The sequence below is a fragment of the Oncorhynchus masou genome, chromosome 9 (assembly GCF_036934945.1).
Source record: "Oncorhynchus masou masou isolate Uvic2021 chromosome 9, UVic_Omas_1.1, whole genome shotgun sequence".
Lineage (NCBI taxonomy): Eukaryota > Metazoa > Chordata > Actinopteri > Salmoniformes > Salmonidae > Oncorhynchus > Oncorhynchus masou.
This window is the reverse complement of record NC_088220.1, coordinates 62,662,996-62,685,785: the sequence shown is the minus strand read 5'-3', so window position 1 is coordinate 62,685,785 and position 22,790 is coordinate 62,662,996. Positions and strand designations below refer to the sequence as shown.

Genomic DNA, 22,790 nt, shown 5'->3' with positions numbered 1-22,790 from the left:
GTTACAGGTCTGTGAGAGCCAGAAACCTTGCTTGTTTGTAGGTGTTATTGGAGACATTTGGAGACTCTGACGTGAAAGCACGTATCGTTCTTACTCTTCTCAATGAGCAGCGGGTGCTGCTGTGGGCACCACCCCTGTCCCAATGCACTCACAGTCAGCCCAGTCCTCGTGCAGCAGTCCATCCCAGCTGCAGTCAGAGCAGGAGATGTTCACCCCTCCATTTGTAGTTCTAAACATATTTAGGGTGTGTTTTTTACTCACTTTTTGCCTCTCCCAAGACGTTATTACTCTCTCCGACAGCATCCATCACAATTATATGCACATGGCCAATTATGCAAATTATGTGATGACATCATTCAGTGACTTCTAGAGACTTTTAGGACAGCCAATAGCTACTTTCCTTACTGAGGAGTTGGCAACACTGGTTCGTCGTCGTGACATCTCGTCTTGACAGGTCAACGTCCTTAGTTACCTAGCTAGCTACCTAAGGTCAACGGAGCTAGCTAGTTCATTCTAACAAAAGTGAGAAAACGGATCTAGATTGGAAACTTAGTTTAATGAGTGTAAAGCAATGTTGGCTTTATGTAAACGATATACAATATATGGGGCAGAATATTGTTCAGTAAACAATAACAACCTAGTTCTGCCTAGTTAGGGCATAAAATTAGCTAATGTTAGCTAAGTAGCTTGTTCATACAACGGTCAAACCCGGATTTCTAACGTTTACGTTCCTTCTTCTGAACAACAAATAGCTAGCTAACGTGACAGCTAACATTATGAAAGCTATTCATAGAAGACCACATGCACAGAAGCTTTGGGACCTTTAGCTGTCGGGAAGAGTGGTCCAGAAAAGTCAGATCCACAGCCCGTGCTCGCTTTTTTAAGCGTGCAATAATTACATTTAAATAGCAGAATAAAAACGATTTCAGTATTCTGATAAGATTTGTAATTGTAAAATTGGTAGGCCTATGTGTTATTTGAAAATTTTAGGAAGATAGAAGTGGGGGAAATGTTGTTCATTATATCAGTTTTATGCTATTTCAAATGCATTATTTCAGTTGGGACATAGGCTTACAGTAGTAGCTTACAATAATCATGGGAGGAAAGTTTCAGACAAAATATGATTTGAATGCACCATAATTGCAGATAATTGGTGCGAGTCAACTCAGCCCACCCACCCGTCTGCATCAACGAACTGCTTTCTTCACTGTGTGACTGACTGGCACACTAACCAGGCACGCTCAAAACAAATCTCTTCCTAGGAGCTCCATTCCCTGTTTTCCTGCGTGCCATTATTAAGCGCTATCTAGCTAGCACATTGGAATAATTCGGCAAAATTAGATAACACGACAAAATAAGAAAACGGCGAGAATACTGGTATAGGTAAAAAAAGCAAACAACGTTTTGCATTACTTTGAATAGTCCGAATGTGAGACGACACCTCGCTTAGAATGATTTCATCCGCATTTATGTTCTGCATTTGAGGTTTCTTTCATCCGCGCAGCTGCATTATGCGGACGGTTATATTTTAGGCTGGCTGGCTGTGTAGCAGTCTATTCGTGCAATGCACCGCTCAAAACGTCTCACAATTATTTTTCCTACACGTGGAGGATCAAAGCCGCACAGAGAATGCTTAAACATGGGATAGGCGTTTTATGTGGTCAGTGTTTATCTGCTATGATTTTGAAGATCCGAGGTCAGAGACAGACAGCGGCTGTCCTCAAACGCGTCATAGCCCACTTCTGCTGGATGCAAAGAAAGAAAGAAAGACAGACTTGAGATAGCCTTCTGACTCTTTAAATATTTAAGAAAACGGACTCTTCAAAACTGAAGATATGCTAGTGTCTAACATCTTCTACGCTTGATCTTCTAACAATACATTTTAAACAGAGAAGTCACGTATGAGAGTCCATGACCAGGCTCCAAAATTACCCCGAACTAAGACGCAGGCTAAAAATTGATCCAATGCGAAATGGTAGGTGGTTAAAGCTTATTATTGACATTTTGTAATTAGCCTAAATTATGTTAGAATATGAGCAATCGAAATCTGAAATAGAGCCTATGTATCAGCTTTGTTTCTCTGTTAAACGTCCGGCAGATAGTAGCCTAGCCTATCAATGCGCACACAGTTCAATTTGATCATACTGTAGCAATTATCTACTGTTGATTTGCAGCACCAGCTTCTCCAGTTGGAATGTCGCCTACGGTATACACATACAAAAAATGCCTTCATCTGCACACATTTACATTGAACCTTATTGCACATCGCAACAAGGAGGACTCCTGAATTTGTCCTGAATCGTTCCAAAAATACTGCAATTTAGATCCCGGACATCAACAACTTTAATGGCTTTTGTGTTAAGAAGATGGAGAGTGTTATTGGTGCTGAACATGGTTGCGGTTGCGGGGTTCATGACACTTTGGACCAAGTGCACCCACACCCGAGTAGCAAAAACCATCGGTCAGGAAGATGTGAAAAGACAATCACGATCTAACGGCACTGCTCAAGGTTTGAGCATCAGTCATGAAGTATTGCTAAAGAGACTCGGGTCGTTGGAGGACGTGGTTTACAGACAGCTTAATGGTAGGCTATGACTCTTTAGCACTTTAGCCTACCCACTTAAAAACAATGACTATGGCTCATTGGTTACTTTGTATGTCACTCAAAACCTACCACGATTGCTGTTATTTACATTGGTTGATGCTTAGTATCCTCCCAAATGGCACTCTATAATTAGTGTACTACTACTTCTGTCCAGGGCCCACAGGTTAGTGCACTATATAGTGAATAGGGTGCCATTTGGGACATATATAGTATACAGCTACTGTACCTCTGTTAAAAGTCAATGATTCTCAAAACAACGAAGCAAATGTGTTATAGCATAGTGACCTTTTCTTGACTGTGAACTCCAGGTCTGTCCAAGTCCCTGGGGTTGATCGAGGGTTTTGGGGGGCGAGGTAAAGGGGGTTTCCCCGCCACCCTAGCCTCAAAAGAAGAGGCTGATGCCAAAGTACTGAGGGAGAAATATGGATACAATGCTTACCTCAGCCAAAAGATATCACTGGACCGGTCCATACCAGACTTCCGGCCTAGCAAGTAAGTTTTCGGCACCCTATATTGCACTCTTTTTGGCCCATAACAGCACTCTATTCCTTATATAGTGCAGCATCACTTTTGACCAGGGCCACTCTTACTATAGCTCAGCTGACAACCGTGTTTCAGTACGATAGACCCGCTACAATTTTCATGTGCTTTTATGTTTTCTCAAAGTCCAATCCAGGCTTTGACATAGGATTGTGTCAAAACATTACATTTGTAAGCTGCAAGTTGCAAGCATTAGTCTGTGTGTGTTTGCACTTTGTTTTATTTGATACCCATCTCTGGATCTCAGCCATATCTTGGGCTCATGATCTAATCACAAGTGATAAACATGGTAGTGTATACTTTGCTCTGTTAGTTGTTTCGCTGCTACTGGATTGTTGCCATGGTCAGAGAGTCATGATTAAAGCTATGACAGTAGATGTTATTGTTTTGGCACCACTTAGCTTTGTGTTAAAACAAATACAATATTCTTAAAACCATCTATTATTATCTCTGTAGCCTAATCCCTCTTTCTTTTATGTTTTTTTGCAGTCTTATTTGTGATGAAGTCTAATGTGGCAATTGACACTTGGACGCACGTCGGAAGTGCGCGCACACACACATTATGTTTGTGCGTGTACACAACCCATCAGCACACAGAAACAAATTTATGTTTGAACATTAGCATTAGTGCAGCTCTTTTAGAGACTTTTCTAAAGAGACATTTATATCTGTCCCCAATGCTGTGCTGGTTAGCAGGCAGACCCCATTTGAAAGCCCCTTATGAGAACTCCCTCGCCCCAGCTCTGCTCTACCACCAGCTGTGATACACACCCGGCGGCAGCCGCAGGGAATGGGAACACACCCACACTCACATCTACTAACACACAGACACACGCATTTGTAATTTAGTTTCTCTATTTCGAGCTCTAAGAGGACCATGATGCATGTAGAATGTGATTTCTCTTTGTATGGTAACACATTAGAATGGGAGCCTTCTCTTTCTGGTATATCTTTGCTTGTTAACAGAACAGTATCGTCTAGCTACCTCCTACAATGGAAGGCTTCTCTCTATTGGGTATCTCTCTCTATGCTCTGCAGCAGAAAGAGCTAGGAGTTAGAGCTATGAAATTGTCTAACATCATCCAATCCTTTCCTTACTTACTTAGATGTACTGTATCACAATTCTTTGGATGTATCTCAGCAGTCGAAAGTGACTGCTGACTTGCTCTCAACTGTCCAATTCTTTAAGACCAGCACAGTTGAGGGAAAGGCGATAAGAGGAAGGATAGATACCGACACATTGTCGAAGAGTAAAAACTTCAAAACAAAAGCCACTTTGAACTATTAGGACATAGCCAGCCACAGATTCCTCACTTCCTCTCATTAGGGCTGGCTCTCGTTATAACAAATGCTAAAGTAAAAATAGACTTCCTATCGCTCTCTCCCACAGTGTACTTGCTGTGAGGCTAGGGAGAGGGGGTGTGTGTCAGCTCATCATCAACATGTACAGAAGAGACTTGGAGAAGAAGCAGCTTGCATGGTGGTGATAAACTTGGAAACCTACACTGGAATGTTAGGTAGTACTTTACATGAGCCCTCTGCCATAAGGGCGGGCTACATTATATTTTAAACTGGGTGGTTAGAGCCCTGATTGCTGATTGGCTAACAGCCATGGTATATCAGACCGTATACCACGCGTATGACAAAACATTTATTTCTACTGCTCTAATTATGTTGATAACCAGTTTATAATAGCAATAAGGCACTTTGGGGGTTTGTGGTATATGGCCAATATACCATGACTAAGGGCTGTGTCCAGGAACTCTGCGATGCGTCGTGCATAAGAACAGCTCTTACCTGTGGTATATTGGCCATATACCACACCCCTCCATGCCTTATTGCTTAACTATACACATATTATTATTATTATTATTATGTAGGGCTACTTAAGTCATTGGCTTTACATAGGAGTGTTAAAGTACCATGTTCATGAATATTGAATGATGAACTCACCGTTTGCCTTTATCTACAATGTATAAGGATGTATTAATATTTGATGTCATTAGTGACAATAGCTAATGATGTGTGCGTGTATGTCTCTCTCTGTGTGTCTGCATATGTCTTTGTGTGTGTGTGTGTGTGTGTGTGTGTGTGTGTGTGTGTGTGTGTGTGTGTGTGTGTGTGTGTGTGTGTGTGTGTGTGTGTGTGTGTGTGTGTGTGTGTGTGTGTGTGTGTGTGTGGTCTCCAGGTGTAAAAAGGCCAGCTTCCCCAGGGATCTTCCAAATATCTCCCTTATCTTCATCTTTGTCAACGAGGCGTTGTCAGTAATCCTCCGCTCCGTCCACTCAGCTGTCAATCACACACCGGCTCACCTCCTCAAAGAGATCATCTTGGTGGACGACTACAGCGACGACGGTGAGGAGAAATACACACACACACACTGCCATAGGCACACACACACACACCTGAAAGTGCATGTGAACACACACACACATCCAATATACATATTCATACAATATACATTTTGTTTATGCATTTAATTTAATTATATTCTATGCTTTATAAAGACATCCTTGTCCAACATGCTGTTTTGCTGCACAGACAGAACAGCCAGATCAAGGCAAGAGAAGATGTCTGTTTGACAAAATCCATCCAAGGAGAGGGACAATTGTGAAGAGAGTAAGCAGTGAGCAGAGAGAGAGGTGGTTAGAGAGAGGAAGAGAGACAATTATAGGCACAGAATGGTGGATTTAGAAAGGAAGAGGGAGAGATGTGGGTAGAGGGAGAGAGTGAGGGTGGAAGAGTTTAGTAGAAAGTGAGGGGCAGAGAGTGAAAGAGAAAAAGGAGAGAAAAATGGTTCAATTTCCCCCACGTTCCTGGCACGGCAGGATGGCAGAGGGCCAGCAATCCATCATGGAGGGGGGACATAAGATATTGCAGTGGTTGAGATTGAGAGGCATGCAAACACATAGCACACACCCTCTTACTGTCTGCATAAGTCTTCTCTCAGCCACACATGCACTGCACATCCGTCAGCACATCGAGAAGGGCGTTCCTGCATGTGGACATACCTGCATCTGCAGGAACGTCTTTTTATACTATTTGTAAATGTTTAAGCTAGGACAGGCTGGAGGCAGGGGCGTTCCAGTATAGTAGGTAGCATTAATGCACAATAATGTTGGATCCCAGCCGCCGATAAACCCCACAGAAGGGGCAGGGGTGACAATGGTAGCTAGCTAGCCGTACACCGGTAGACAGTGACCTTCACCCCCGCCTATCGGGCACTGTTTTTCCACAGTTCAGGTAACGACGGCAAGGGCAGGTGTTCAGCAGGCGGGACCGAAGGACACTGTGTGCCAGCTATTCTGGTACACATGAGGCGGGGGCAACACCGTGTGCTAGCTAACTAGCAAGATAGCACACTGTGTCACTAACTAGCAAGCTAGCTAGTTAGCTAGCACACAGTGTCCCTCCATCCTCCCCCCTGCTGTGCTAGCGGTAGTGTCCTTCGCCCCCGACTGTCAGGCACGGTTTTCTCCGGCACACAGCAGGAGGGAGGTGGGGGGCGACACTGTGTGCTAGCTAACTGGCAAGCTAGCACACGGTCTCGTTAACAAGCGAGCTAGTTAGCTGGCACATGGTGTCGCCCCAGCCTCCCGCCTGCTGGGGAGGCAATGTCAATCGGTAGACAGTGTCCATCGCCCTCACCTGTCGGGCACTATTTCCTCGCAGTTCTGCTAACGACGGCGAGGGCAGGTGTTCGGCAGGCGGGCGTGAATGACATGGTCTAAACTCAGATAATACTTTAATTTCTCTTTTTACCCACATTTAAAAATATCACAAGCATGAAGATGTGCTCGTTCATGTAGGAGCCAATGGACTCCATTTGCATACTATTGAGCAGATCTGCCAGTGTGTGTTTGAGTGAGGGCTGTGGGGGTTCTGAGAGTGTGTCCAGGGGGAAAAAGCTCATAGCGCAGAAGCAATAGCTCAGGAAGCACCCAAATCTCCCTGGTGTTGTTGTGAGACTGTTAGAAAGCACTGCAACGCTGGGGCCCATGAAAACAGATACATCTCTTCTCTGTGTGTGTGTGTGTGTGCACATGCGCTTAAGTGTTTTTCTGAAAGTGTTTGTGGGTGTGCTTCTGTGTGTGTCTGCTTGCTTATGTTTGTCTGTGTGTGTTGCTTAGTTATATTTGGTTGTGTCCCAGAACAACTGAAAGGGCCGTTGGAGGATTATGTAAACAAGCGTTACCCAGGTATGGTGAAAATCGTGAGGAACCAGAAGCGAGAGGGACTGATCCGTGCCCGCATCGAGGGCTGGAAGGCAGCCAGTAGTGAGGTGACGGGTTTCTTCGATGCCCACGTTGAGTTCACACCCTCCTGGTGAGTGTATGTGTGGGTTTCAACTTGAACATTCAGTTGTTGGGATCGATGGTTTAATAAACTTTGACTTAAAGGGGGGGATCAGAAGGAATACTTCAGCAGTTGGTCAAGCAGCAATGTGAGATTTTCCAGCTGAAAGAATTGCATACTACTTCTAGCCATCTAGAATATCTGCAATACCATATTTGGAATAATAGTCTAAAGAACTGAATTGCCATAAGCTTTTATCAACTGACAGTATTAAAAGTAGGCCTAGTATTCAAGTACAGTCACGGTGTTGGTATGTTCCTTATGTATACACTAGAGTTGACCAGGGCCCACAAATACACAGAAAAACTACACACTACACAGGGAGCTGCTTCTGACTCAACTTGACTCAACTCAACTCAGAAGAACTAGGGGAACTGACTTGGAGGATTAGGGAGGCAGAGGGAGAGAGGAGACAGTAGATCTCCGGCCCAATCTTTCTGTCTCTATGTCAGGGCTGAGCCGGTTCTGATCAGAATCAAAGAGGACCACAAGAGGATCATCCTGCCCTCCATCGATAACATCAAACACGAGACTTTTGAGCTGGAGCGCTACGAGAACTCTGGCCATGGCTACAACTGGGAGCTGTGGTGCATGTACATCAACCCCCCCAAACAGTGGTGGGATGACGGGGACACCTCCGCACCCATTAGGTAGGCTACACACACACACCGGCACGCATATACACACACACAGGCATGCGTACACACACATACATACATACACACAACTAAAACACTTGAACATAGAGAACCCAATTGCCAAAATAAGGAAAACAGAATCACCCTTCCCCCCTCAGAACTCCTGCAATGATTGGTTGCTCCTTCGTGGTCAACCGGGAGTACTTTGGGCACCTGGGGCTGCTGGACTCTGGCATGGACGTCTACGGAGGAGAGAACATCGAACTGGGGATCAAGGTTTGTGTGGCACCCATTTCTCTGTGAAGGCTGAGCATAATTGGGCTCTGGTCAAAAGTAGTGCACTATAAAGGGAATAGGGTGCCATTTAGGATGCAGATTTTGTATGTTAGGATGGCGAGAGGCAGGGTGACTAGTGTGTGAATAGTGCATTCTGTATCCTGTATTGTCTTTTGTCTGATTTCAGCAAGTATGTAATTGTGGTTCTTTGAGTAGAGCTAAGCATTGGGTTGTTTGTTTGTGTGTTTGTCTTCTTGCTTTCTTAATTATTTGTGTTAGACCTGCAGAACATTTGTTGTGTGTGAAGGTATGTGCTCTGTTCTCATACTATTTCTCCACCAACATGCACTACCAGGTGTGGCTGTGTGGGGGCAGTATGGAGGTGCTGCCCTGCTCCAGAGTGGCTCACATCGCCAGGATGAAGAAGCCCTACCACAGCAACATAGCCTCCAGCACGCGGCGTAATGCCCTGCGTGTGGCCGAGGTCTGGATGGACCAGTTTAAGTCCCAAGTCTACCTGGCCTGGAACATTCCAATGGAGGTTAGTTTCTCCTACATACTGATTTGAAGTCATTTTTGGGAGGGCATATGAACATGTATGTTCAGATAGAACTCCAGGTCAGGGAGTCAGGTGAAGTTGAACCCTATACACTGATCTATGATCAGTTTTGCGTATATACATTACCATTCAAAAGTTTGCGGTCACTTAGAAATGTCCTTGTTTTTAAAGAAAAGCATTTTTTTTGTCCATTATAAAATAACATCAAATTGGTCAGAAATACAGTGTAGACATTATTAATGTTGTAAATGACTATTGTATCTGGAAACGGCTGATTTTAATGGAATATCTACATAGGCCTATTATCAGCAACCATCATTCCTGTGTTCCAATGGCACGTTGTGTTATCTAATCCAAGTTTATAATTTTAATTGATCTTTAGAAAACCATTTTGTAATTCTGTTAGCACAGCTGAAAACTGTTGTCTGATTAAAGAAGCAATAAAACTGGTGTACTTTAGACTAGTTGAGTATCTGGAGCATCAGCATTTGTGGGTTTGATTACAGACGCCTCACAAGTCCTCAACTGGCAGCTTCATTAAATAGTACCCGCAAAACACCCGTCTCAACGTCAACAGTGAAGAGGCGACTCCGGGATGCTGGCCTTCTAGGCAGAGTTCCTCTGTCCAGTGTCTGTGTTCTTTTGCCCATCTTAATATTTTATTTTTATTGGCCAGTCTGAGATATGGATTTTTCTTTGCAACTCTGCCTAGGTCAGCTTCCTAGAGTCGCCTCTTCACTGTTGATGTTGAGACTGGTGTTTTGTGTGTACTATTTAATGAAGTTGCCAGTTGAGGACTTGTGAGGTGTCTGTTTCTCAAACTAGACACTCCAATGTACTTATCTTCTTGCTCAGATGTGCACCGGGGCCTCCCACTCCTCTTTCTATTCTGGTTAGAGCCAGTTTGCGCTGTTCTGTGAAGGGAGTAGTACACAGCGTTGTATGAGATCTTCAGTTTCTTGGCAATTTCTCGCATGGAATAGCCTTCATTTCTCAGAACAAGAATAGACTGACGAGTTTCAGAAGAAAGGTCTTTGTTTCTGGCCCTTTCGAGCCTGTAATCAAACCTACAAATGCTGATGCTCTAGATACTCAACTAGTCTATAGAAGGCCAGTTTAATTGCTTCTTTAATCAGGACAACTGTTTTCAGCTGTGCTAACATAATTGATAAAGGTTTTTCTAATGATCAATTAAAATGATAAACTTGGATTAGCTAACACAACGTGCCATTGGAACACAGGAGTGATGCTGTTGATAATGGGCCTACATACGCACGTACATATTCCATAAAGAAATCGGCCGTTTCCAGCTACAATAGTCATTTACAACAATAACAATGTCTACACTGTATTTCTGACCAATTTTGTTATCTTAATGGACAAAAAATGTGATTTTCTTTCAAAAACAAGGACATTTTTAAGTGACACCAAACTTTTGAACGGTAGATTTTCACTAGTCTATTTCAATTAATCTCTTCATTATCCTAACTACATTATGCAGTATATGTACACCATCCATTTCATTGCTAATGTTACATATTTGTAATTGTGTGTGCGTCTCAAATGGCACCCCATTCCCCATATAGTGCAATACTTTTGACCAGAGCCCTACGGTGTTAGCCTCGCGGGCCACCTGGTATTCCTTACAGCGAACCATTATTGTAAACTTGCGAGATCAGGATGGCTCACGAGGCTACTTTGGGGTGCCATTTGGGACACAATCTGTAATCAACCACTCCCTGTTCCAGAACCATGGGATAGACTATGGGGACATTTCTCAGAGGGTAGCCTTGAGGAAGTCTCTGCATTGTAAGAACTTTGAGTGGTACCTGGACAACGTCTATCCAGAGATGAGGAGGTACAACAACACTCTCTTTTATGGGGAGGTGAGTTTTACTAGCAACAGGGCCTATATACAACATTTTACTAAACACTCATCAAACACTCATAATATGCTTTTAGCAGCCAAGTAGCCTTTTCCCCCCATAAAAAGTTTCCCACCCTTTTTTCTCTTTGTCTTTGTCTTTTTCTCTCTCTACCTCCTCTATCACCCTCTCGCTCTCTCTCCTTTCTCTCTCCCTCGCTCCCTGTAGATTCGTAGTAGCAAAGCGACCCATCTGTGTATGGACCAGGGAGAGAAGGTAAACCACACGGCCACCCTGCACCCCTGTCACGGAATGGGACCTCAGGTAACCGATTAAACTAGGTTTACAGTATTCCCTACTTAGTGCACTACATTTGACCAACAGTATTGCACTATATAGGAAATAGGGTGCTATTTGGGACATTCTAGGTTCACTAGAGAGGCACTATGCCTTGCAGCTGTGAGAGCAAAATCTGCAGAGGAACTTTAAAAAAAACAGAATGTAGTCCTTTGCCCCTGTCGCATACAAATGTAGGGGATATCATGACAGGTTCTACAGTCAAAATAAAATATGCAGTCAAAATGTCTCAATCATATCATGTTAATGCATTTTTTTTAAGACCCACTTTGAATGAGAGTGGATATAATATCATATCACAAATAATTTCAATTGATTTAAAAAAATAGAAACAACTTGCTCTGCAGGAAACGCAATACAACAACTGCAGTCGAAACAATCTACCAGACTTCAGTGTCAGAAAATAATTTGTTAGCGTTTGTGAAATAAAAATATTTGATAACTTTTTAGCCATGTACTACTTACTGTAACTTGTCTATCTGTGTGTTCTTCCCAGTTGAGTTGAGGTGGACACACCTAGTTGTTGTTGATAGTCCTTTACCATTCACCACTTAATTTGGTCTCCCTGTGTCTCTCCTACCAGTTGTGTTAGTACATCAAAGAGGGAGAGTTCTTCCGGGTGCTCTGGCCAGTACAGGGGAGAACACATATAGTGTTGTTGATAACCCTTGACCAGCCATTCACAGTCGTGTATCCCTGTTCCTTTAGTTGGGTCGGTACACCAAGGAGGGCCATTTTTTCCTCGGCGCTCTGGGCAGTACAGGGGACGAAACACGCTGTCTGATGGACGACCAGGTCTCCAATTTCCCTCAGCTCCTCAACTGTGACAAAGTCTCCAACACCAGGCTGACAACATGGCACTTCTCTCAGGTCAGACTCACTTTTACATTGTTTTTTATTTTTTACATTTTGTAATTTTTAAAATTCCTTTCATTTAAGTTTATCTTATACCGTGTTACTTACTTACTTACTTATTTACTCTTCATTCCCTGTAGAGCATAGGGCCGCAGCAAGCCCCTGCCATGCCAGACCTGTGCAGGTTAACCCTGTGTAGTAATACTGTAATAACACCACATTGTAAGGACCTGTGAAGTTGAAAATAAAAAATGATAGAAGCTGCCTGGAGGTGACTGTTGATCATAAAGCATCTAAGAGTAGGAGTGCTGATCTAGAATCAGATCCCCCCCCACTGTCCATTCATTATAATGTAAAAGGCTAAACTGATTTTAGATGAGCACTTTTAGTCTGAGAAGCTTTATGAATACTCTGAGGTCCCATGAAGGTAGTAGCCTACTCAGTTGAGAACATTCTATTTCCTCTGTCCTTCAGAACGAGTCGATCATCAACAGAGCCACGGGCCGCTGTCTGGAGGTGATACAGGCTAACGTTTACTTCGGACACTCGCTGGTGCTTCAGACCTGCTCCGGACAGAGGTGGAACATCAAAAACACAATGAAGCAGTAGCCACAGCATGATGCAGAATTCTTCTTTGGTCAAGATAGTGTTATTGTACTGAATTGTATCAGATGTCATACTGTATTATTACAATTATTCACTTGGTGTTAACAGTTGGACTTTTCCAAGATTGTCTTCCAATAAACTGCTGGTCTGATGGTATTTTTTAAATTTATTTAAAAAAAGTTGTGTATTCAAATACCACATGGGGTGATTAAGTTGACACAATATTAACCCATCACAGCCTACAACAGATTTATTCAACTTCAATGTTTTGATTTCTTGAAAGGGTTTTTGCTGTTCCTTTTCAGCAACATATTAAGATATTTCCAAATTGAAAAGAAACAAATATGAAAAGTGCATTAAGACCAAACTGTTTTGTGACGGATTCAGCACAACTATCTCTGACACACCATGCTTTGTGTTCTTCATTTCTTTTTTTATTTCACCTTTATTTAACCAGGTAGGCCAGTTGAGAACAAGTTCTCATTTACTACTGCGACCTATGTTAGTACTCTATTTATTTACTGTTGTTAAAATATATATATTTCACTGTCAATAGGAGCATCAAAAAATAATTTTTAATTAATTTCAAGAGTCCCTTTTTCCCATTCAGCTTTATCACAGCTGGCTAGCATCAGCGGAAGAAACTGCTAGCAGAGCCATGAGAATGCGTCTGAGGTATGAATGGAACAATCACATTCACTATGTAGTGTGTCTGTGGGAGTAGAGGAGGCAGCCATTAAAAACAAGGAGGCAGTTGAGGCCCGTATTCATAAAGCGTCTCAGAACAGGAGTGCTGACCTAGGATCAGTTTAGTCTTATTTAGATCATAACGAAGATTGCATGGACAGAGGGACTTGATCCCAGATCAGCACTTCTATTTTGGTCTAGGATCAGTTCTAATTTTAGATCATGAATACAAATGAGGGAGCTAGCGAGCTGAAGGAGAGTGCTCTCGACTGCCTATTTTATTTTGTACATTTCGTTTGAAATGCAATTTTTTTGTTTTATTTATTTGACACCAATTTAAACATCAACCACCCGCTTGTGCTGGCCCGACCACGGAGTCACGCCAGAGCTATCTATCCCCGTTGATCCCCGGTAAGTAAGGCCGCTGCCCTCCGGTACACACACACACCCAACAAGGTTCGCACACTCATACACACCTTTTGAGGTTACAGAACAATTAGGCTTGCGCCTAGGGCCCCTACTCAGCGAGTATAGTGCAACAGTAGGCTGTGTAATCAGTTCCATAACAGTTGTCTGACCTAGTAACTAGGATCAGTTTAGCCTTTTATATTACCTGGACAGGGATCGGCACTCCTACGCCGTAAATATGCGCGCTGATCTATAATTTACAACCAGGTTTACAGCATACTGATGTACTGGCTTATACCTCCATTTTGTGGTCTCCTAAATCTATCTGATGGAAGACAATGAGATACAGCAAAATTTACAAAAAAAGAGAGATGTTTTATTGCATAAATGCTTTCCATTTACTTTTGTACCGATTTCAGTATTTACAGATACAATATTCAGGCTATTATTAATAATACAACTTAAATCTGGACTAAAAAGCACTTTCAATGGAGATTTTCCATTGATCTTGCTATTTAGTCCAGCACAAGGCTTAATGTGTGTCCGGGAAACTGCCCCTACATGTTTTAATGGTGTGCATGCACAGTTTACATGTGTATATGTATGTACTTTATTCCAGTGCTTAATTTGTAAATCGGGAGGTGCCGGAACAAAAAGTGAGCGGGAGAGGGGGTGACCTGGGGAGTTCTGAGGTACCGGAACGCATGAGTAAAGAAATCACCTTTATAATAAAGCATTGCATGCATTTCATCGCATTTGCGTAGTAGCATAGAGCAGTGGAGTAGAGGCACTTACAGAAGTTGCACACATGGGGAGTATTTTTAGGGTCCATGACTGGAGACTTTGGCAGAATATTTTTTAATACCGCACAAATGATCGAAATGGCAGGCTACTGACACTGACAAACTGAGATCAATAACAACGACATTGTCTTGAATCCATCAATAGCCCAGGCCTAGGTGTGTAGATACATATTGTAGGCTACAGTATGAGGTAGAAATTATAGTCCTAAATATGATTTCCAGTTTCACTGACTCACCCAATGATGCGCAGCGCGTGCCAAAAGCCTCTCTCCCTTTCGCTCTCTTTTGTAGAACATTATTTGGACATTTATAAAATGTGTTTGTAACCTACAGCATAGAGTCTTATATTTTCTGCAGGAGGCATTTGCTCTCCAATCTGTGTTTTACCTAGATTGTATTTGACATATTACGAAAGGCCTGTTTGGTCTGCGTACTGTTTTTTCACTGACATATTGGCGCGCGTTCCCGACTATAGGCTGCTGCAGTTCCTTCGGGCGGCTATGATTCCATAAGGAAATACACGATGATGTGCAACGGAGAGATGAGAGTTCCAGGCTCATGTCTATCAGAACTGAGAGGGAGAGAGATCATACAAAGTGAATCTCATTCCAGTTATGTGAGAGATGATGGCGCTCTTCTCACACAGCCACCGCCTGGCGTTGGGCTCAAACAAAGGTTACAATGTTGCTCAAACCATAAACCCGGCCTGGCTCAACCCAAATCAACACTTAGAATATTAGGCAAGGCGTGAAAATCTACTTTTTCACATTAGGTTTTTTTGTGAGGGTAGGAGAATTAACGAAGAAGCAACTCGAATGAACTTTCATTATAATTTTTACATTGTACTTCTTGTACATGTTCATGCCACAATAGGTACCAGATCCGGCCAAATAGTTTCCGGAAAAAAAACAGTCCAAAATGGAGAGGTGTTCCGGCAGGATCCGGCTCAAATTAAGCACTGTGTATATCTATGTATTTTATGTAGTGTCCATACAGCACATACATGTGCAATTCAAACACCATGCTACTGAAGTGAGACTGTTAGTTTTCCAGTCTCATTCACCATCAGTTTTAATGATCAAGACATGCACTGATTCTGTGATGGCAGGTACAGCTCCATCCCCTGTAACAGTATAGGATACCCAGGCCGGAGCCTTTTATGTGGGCTAACATGTATTTATTTATTCATCAACACAAGGTTCAGACTATACCCTGGTATTACAGTGTATTGTGGGGTTAGGGCAGGGTAGTGTCCCAAATGACACACTATTCCCTCTATAGTGCACTACTTTGACTAGAGCCCCATGGACCCTGGTCAATATTAGTGCACAACATGTGTATTAGGGTGCCATTAATGAAGCAGACAAGGGTGACAGCTCAAAACAGCTAAATAAGGAACAAACTCCAGTTTGACAGAATACATTATATAATGAATGAGGTGAGAATTTGCACCCAGTAAGCTTAAATTGGTGGTCTCAACAATATTAAATCCAGTGTAGCCTACTGTATTTGCAAGATGATATTGCACACAAATCAGTGCTTTTACTTTGACATCATAAAACAAACTTGGAAACTTCACAGAGGAGCCATCCGTCCAAACATGATGATAAAATTAATGGGGACGTTCATTGATCATACTTTAATGCAAACCTCTTCAAGGTGAAAAGAAAGGAGATTTTCTGCCATGGGCAAGACATACAGAATTCCAATAAAAGACTCCTATCTATGTCCCACAAACAGTGCAGTTAATCAAACCAACAATCATTTAGGTAGAACATTCATCATTTCATAAAACCTTCTATACAGATAGAATAGGGAAGAATCATAATATTATTTTTCAACATTTCATGTTTTGATGATCATACATCTCAATACAAGGCATCGATTATTCACCTGACATTTCCACATACCTTTCATGTACAGTATAGCTTAATTCAACCATATCCCGTTGTCTGGGCCAGTACATACAGTGCATTTGGAAAGTTTTCAGACCCCTTGACTTTTTCCACATTTTGGTACATTACAGCCTTTTCCTCATCAGTCTGCACACAATACCCCATAATGACAAAGCGACAACATGTTGAATTTTTTTTGTACAAAAAAAAAAACAAAAAACAGAAATACCTTACTTACATAAGTATTCAGACCCTTTGCTATGAGACTCGAAACTGAGCTCAGGTGCATCCGGTTTCCATTGATCATCCTTGAGATGTTTCTACAACTTGATTGGATTCCACCTGTGGTAAATTCAATTGATTGGACATGATTTGGAACACAAGGTCCCACAGTTAACAGTGCATGTCAGAGCAAAAACCAAGCAATGAGCTAAAAGCAATTATCTGTTGAGCGCCAAGACAGGATTGTGTCGAAGCACAGATCTGGGGAAGGGTGTCTGTTAAGGGAATTTTTATCAATGATGACTAATTATGTATACATTTCTATTATACATACTACATACTATACTATTATGTTACTGTATATGTACTAATCAGAATACTATTATGCTACTGTATATGTACTAATCAGAATACTATTATGTTACTGTATATGTATGCATTTTCTTTTTAATCCTAGTACTGAATATAATGTGTGTAAATATAATCAAGAATTAGAACAATGACTGTCTGTGCCATGGTGGAAAAGAATGAACTTATAGCCAGTCTGGCTAGAAGGCTTATCTACACAAGCATGACCTTGGCGCGGTCATATATTATCTTAAATAGGGAGAGACATGTGAGAACCATACAGCCATTGTACTACAGCGGAGATGACATGGGCTAGTACTGAAACTAATGACTTCATTTTCAGTTTATAACCTGTGGTAAAATGTGTAATGGGCAGTACTTACGAGAATAAACGCAGCTGGTTGATTTCAAAGGCTGGTCTCTATCCATTTTATACTAATAAGGGTCTTACAACCTCTTATGAATTGACAGAGTGATTCATTTTAATTGGTTATTAAAACAGAGGAATTTAATTCCTGTAACAGTGTCACAACATTTCTGTAGCATTAATGGTCCCAAGAACACAGTGGCCTCCATCATTCTTAAATGGAAGAAGTTTGGAACCACCTAGACTCTTCCTAGAGCTGGCCGCTCGGCCAAAAGGAGCAATCAGGGGAGAAGGGCTTTGGTCAGGAAGGTGACCAAGAACCTGATGGTCTCTCTGTCAGAGCTCCAATGTTCCAGTTTAGAGTTTGCCAAAAGGCACCTAAAGGACTCTCAGACAATGAGAAACAAGATTTCTCTGGTCTGATGTAATCAAAATTTAACTATTTGGCCTGAATGCCAAGTGTCACGTCTGGGGGTAACCTGGTACCATCCCTACAGTGAAGCATGGTGGTGGCAGCATCATGCTGTGGGGATGTTTTTCAGCGGCAGGGACTGGGAGACTAGTCAGGATCAAGGGAAAGATGAATCGAGCAATGCGCAGAGAGATCCTTGAAGAAAACCTGCTCCAGTGTGCTCAGGACCTCAGACTGGGGTGAAGGTTCACCTTCCAACAGGACAATGACCCCAAGAACACAGCCAAGACAACGCAGGAGTGGCTTGGGGACGAGTCATTGAATGTCCTTGAGTGGCCCAGCCAGAGCCCAGACTTGAACCTGATCGAACATCTCTGGAGAGACCTGAAAATAGCTGTGCAGTGACGCTCCCCATCCAACCTGACAGAGAGTGTCTGCAGAGAAGAATGGGAGAAACTCTCCAAATACAGGTGTGCCAAGCTTTTAGCGTCAAACCCAAGACTACTCGAGGCTGTAATCGCTGCTAAAGGTGCTTCAACAAAGTACTAAGTGAAGGGTCTGAATACTTATGTAAATGTTTTTAATACATTTGCAAAAAACAAAAATACATGTTTTTGCTTTGTCATTATGGGGTTGTGTGTATATTGATGAGGAAAAAACAAAACAATTTAATCAATTTTAGAATAAGTCTGTAACGTAACAAAATGTTTTAAAAGTCAAAGGGTCTGAATACTTTCCGAATTCACCTGATGCCTCCTACCTACACAAATGACTCATCATACAAATACATTTTGCAAGACTAGCCACATCCTCTAATTATCTGACTCCATCTGCACCTCTGTTTAAGAAACTCAATATCTTGTCTATTTACGACATTAATGTATGCCAATTATGCACTTTCATCTTCAAATACTCATACCTCCCAGAAAGTTTACCTAAACCCTTCAATGGATTCTTCCAGGTAATTCTGAAAGCCATCTATTTAACACAAGCCACTACAATAATAATAATCCACCCTCCCCACATAGTAAATTCTCTATCAGATACAGAGGTACTATACTCTGGAATTCTTATCTTCACATTGCCAAAACCTCATCAACTTCAAGCGAAGACTGGGGGTCAGCCTGATAAACCAAACTATCCAATAATCCCCTCTAAGTAGCCTCACTCTCTTTCTCTCACACACACACACACACACACACACACACACACACACACACACACACACACACACACACACACACACACACACACACACACACACACACGGTTTTTCTTGTATACTGAGTTGATCATGTACAATCATAATTAATATGCTTTGTTTAGCTGATTGAACAAACTTGTATTTTTGTACTTATATTTGTGGTGTGGTTTTCATATAAGCCCTTTTAGCCTTCCAACCTCACCTGCACACTGTTTTTACCAATGTTTGCAGGCTGCATTTGGACCAGAGCTAGGGGAGCACACTGTGTTACAAAAAATATCAGAATTTTTGAGCCAACCTCTAGATGGGGCTCTTACACCAGTCTGTGATTCTACTCTTCGTTCTGCTCATGGGGATAGGTGGAAATGATTGTACAGCGCAAAAGGGTGGGTGAAGGAACCCAACAACATGCACAAAGGATGGACTGTTCATACTGAAAATACACATTTGTAACGGAAAACTACAACAACCATTTAGTGTTCTTCAGTCAGTACATCTCTATTGAGTTCTATGGCTTTGGCCAGAGGGTGAGGGGAACATAGAGAGCTTTGTGTCTGTCTGTCTGCCTGCCTGCCTGCCTGTGTATTGTGATTTGGAAGGCAGCAGCCTCTGGTTTCACAGTGCTCTCTCCTTCCCTCCACCTCTAAATCTGCAGGAGTAGAGTGTACCAACAACCATGCACATACAGAGTAGAACACCGTCACCCTATACACGTAGACAACAACATGGGTTACATACATATTTACATATCGACGTAGACTTGATCACATGCAGTACTGTAGCTATTACAAGCAGTCTTCAGCAAAACTGTAGGTGGTTTATATATTACCATGAGAGTCAATACAATACAGGAGTTCAGGCATACCTACCTCAAGAGGAATTAGATCATAGGTACAGTACAGCCCAGACTTTTCACAGCTATGGTCTTTCAAACACTGTTCTGTTTAGCACTGGGAATGTACACAGATACAGTAACAGTGAGGAATTTGGGCACAGGAATACCCACTGATTTCACTCCGCAACTCTGGATGAAAGCTTCTAGAAGAGCTTAAACAACAGCCTTACAGCAGACGGCACCATCATGCCTGTCGCATCCAGAGCTTTACTGTATGCTCCAGCGGTGAGCTGGCTTCCACCCGCCCTCAGGAAACTAGAATAACAGGCCAATTTTTGTGTGTGTGTGTGTGTGTGTGTTTGTGTGTGTGGAAGTACATGCGTAGATGCGTGCGTAAGAGTGTATGTGCGTAGCCAGACTGCAGCGGTGTGCCCTGTAACTAATCAGGCTCTCTGCACTGCAGGAGGCACAGCTCCATTCTCTCTCACACAGATCCAATTGAGCATCCACAAGGATGCTGCCTTGTACAAATACACTGAGGGCATGTCTCAATCCACCATGATTCTGCCTTCTGAGGCAAGAAGTTCAAATTGAATTCCAAGGTACCTTCATTTGAAGACTCTGGGTAGGGAAGAGAGGAAGAGTACTAAACTCCTGTACTTGTGTCTTTATTGCATTAGGGAACAGAGACGAGACAGCAGAGTAAGCGAAAGTCAGCCCTTGAATGTCCCTGCCAGAGTAATGGGGTTATGAGGGGTCTCGCTGGACTCCTCATGCTGGCTTCTCAGTGTCGGTGGACGTCAGACTGTCATCCACTCAGAAAAATCTGATGGTTTATCATTCAGTGTTTTCTGTTTTTTTGTCACCATCAGTGAGGAATTTTTGAAGTCGTTTTTTTTTCTTTCTAAAGAAACAGGAAATGACCTCACCCACTTTCATCATGCACATGCAGGTTAGTTTTTCCCGCTCACAGTGGGCGTGGCTGGGTGTGGCTACTCCAGGCCGTTCCGCAGCATCTGATTGGCCGCGATGAGCATGACGCTGATGATGAACGCCATGGCAAAGGCGCAGATCAGACTCTTCCTCACACACGTCTGCCGGTTCTTATTTTTAGAATGGACTAATAGAAGAGAGAAAAGGGGGAAGGGAGAAAGAAAGATAAAGGTGCATAGAGGTTTATTACCAAAATCCATTTCAAGCTGGCACATCACATTCTTGCCATTTGCCGTTCTCTGTTGTAAGAACAGAAAAAAGAGAAGGCCTAATACCAAGTCATTTTCAGCAGTGTTGATGGGGAGAAATTACTATTAAACAAACTGCACCACGCTCTCTTCTGAATCACCTGATTTAGGTGGGACCTGATTTAGGTTGGAGAAATTAGTTATTTGTGTTGGAAAATGAATGAGGGAGGGATGGAAGAAAGAAAAGGAGGGAGTGGTAGGGAGAGTGTGACTGGCAGAAAGAAAGCAGAGGTGAGATTAATCCTATGCAGCAGCTGAGGCTCTGCTCTCTGTCACATGATGTGTTTGTGTTTGTATCCGCAGCGCAGTGGGACCCGAGATGTAAATAGAACTGACACAAATGTATAGTACATATTGACAGATATGCACGCACACACACTTGAAAGCCATGCCAACTTTAGGCCGTGATATCATTATCCGGTTCAGTCACCCACCGGCAATCAGTGACCTGGAAACAGCGGACTGGGTTATGGGGCCGTGGTAACCGTGGTAATTAGGTGGGCTGGGCCAATGACCTGCAGTTACAGAGTCCTGTGTAGCCTGCCGCCGACTTGCTTTACATCTCTCACTCTCACAAGCTATTTATAACTCCGATGTCATAAAGCACTGAAATCATCACTACTGACACAAAAGTAAACTTGTGCAATCTAAATGAGCTAAAATGTATAGATTTGCACATAATAAAGCTCCTTACAAACCATATCCAGCCCTACTATCTGTTGCCACTCCTACAGCATGAGAGGCCATTTTGTTTCTGCAGCATCACACAGCCTTTCCAGTTTCACAAGGAACATTGTTTATCAGACTGCCACAGAAGGAGATTAAGAAGAGAATGACCTCTGAGTGGCTCTAACCTGAAAGGCTATAGAACCAACATCTTACTGGGGAAGGTGTGAGTAGTTATACTCAGGGGAAATGCTTAAATGTTTGTTTTGTTACTATTCATCTAAACTCTGGTCTCCTGCTCCTGACATTCAACTGTTGTATTATCTTCACTACAGACCTAATAAGGTCGTTCAACCTAAACACCCTTCTCTGCTGCTGCGGTATTCAAAACTTCCTAAAAGACACATTTTTGCAGAGCCAGGCTATGCATATTTAATCACTGCTAGTCATAGCCCAGGGGACCACATGACTTCTTACACCATAAACACCTTCAATCAATAAATCAGCAGGTGGAGTTTATGACAGTAATGGATCCTGATAGCTGGAGTCAGATCCGTCCTGACAGGAGGATGGGCGTGCAGCACGCTCTGCTCTGCCAATGACAACTAGCCTCTCTCTCTCACTCTCTCTCTCTCTCTCACAGACACACCACCCTCCCTCCCTCCCTCCCTCCCTCCCTCCCTCCCTCCCTCCCTCCCTCCCTCCCTCCCTCCCTCCCTCCCTCCCTCCCTCCCTCCCCTCCCTCCCTCCCTCCTTCTTTCTTTCTTTCTTTCTTTCTTTCTTTCTTTCTCCATAGACTACAGAATCTACTCTACTCACTTCCTTCAAAGTCTGCCTGACAGTGTCCCGAGTTCTCGTTGAGGCTCTCCTCCTCGTTGATGATGATGTTCTCGATGTCCTTCATGGTCAGATGGTCTCTGAAGGCGTGGAACAGGATGTGTTTCAGCTCCTCAAGGGTGATGCGCTGCATGTCAAACTGTAGGGGGGAGGGAAGGGTAGGAAAGTGGAGGAAAAGAGTAGTGAGGTAGAGAGGGAAAAGATAACA

At 42.8% G+C, this 22,790-nt stretch overlaps 2 protein-coding genes across 6 annotated transcripts in view; one reads left to right on the top strand and one right to left on the bottom strand.

Moving 5' to 3' along the window:
• Nucleotides 1–1,271: 1,271 nt before the first annotated feature.
• Nucleotides 1,272–12,807, top strand: LOC135546423 (polypeptide N-acetylgalactosaminyltransferase 17-like). 4 transcript variants are annotated; one of them, XM_064974839.1, is made up of 12 exons: nucleotides 1,272–1,975; nucleotides 2,175–2,584; nucleotides 2,914–3,097; nucleotides 5,334–5,500; nucleotides 7,276–7,471; nucleotides 7,954–8,151; nucleotides 8,298–8,415; nucleotides 8,771–8,956; nucleotides 10,723–10,860; nucleotides 11,068–11,163; nucleotides 11,905–12,066; nucleotides 12,526–12,807. In XM_064974839.1, exons 2-12 carry the CDS (start codon nucleotides 2,347–2,349, stop codon nucleotides 12,658–12,660), a joined length of 1,818 nt encoding a protein of 605 aa, XP_064830911.1. In that variant the 5' UTR covers nucleotides 1,272–1,975; nucleotides 2,175–2,346; the 3' UTR covers nucleotides 12,661–12,807. The 4 variants fall into 4 exon arrangements, with proteins under 4 accessions (XP_064830911.1, XP_064830912.1, XP_064830910.1 ...); XM_064974840.1 differs by having other exon boundaries at nucleotides 1,272–2,584; nucleotides 7,297–7,471; XM_064974838.1 differs by having other exon boundaries at nucleotides 1,272–2,584.
• A 1,299-nt stretch (nucleotides 12,808–14,106) lies between these two features.
• LOC135546422 (calcium-binding protein 8-like) overlaps nucleotides 14,107–22,790 on the bottom strand; it is a 58,372-nt gene continuing 49,688 nt past the window's right edge. For both annotated transcript variants that reach the window (XM_064974837.1, XM_064974836.1), the window contains exons 5-6: nucleotides 22,565–22,721; nucleotides 14,107–20,958 (exon numbers count right to left, since the gene is read on the bottom strand). In XM_064974837.1, the coding sequence (XP_064830909.1) occupies nucleotides 20,831–20,958; nucleotides 22,565–22,721 (285 nt within the window). In that variant the 3' untranslated portion in view covers nucleotides 14,107–20,830. The remainder of the gene's footprint in view (nucleotides 20,959–22,564; nucleotides 22,722–22,790) is intronic.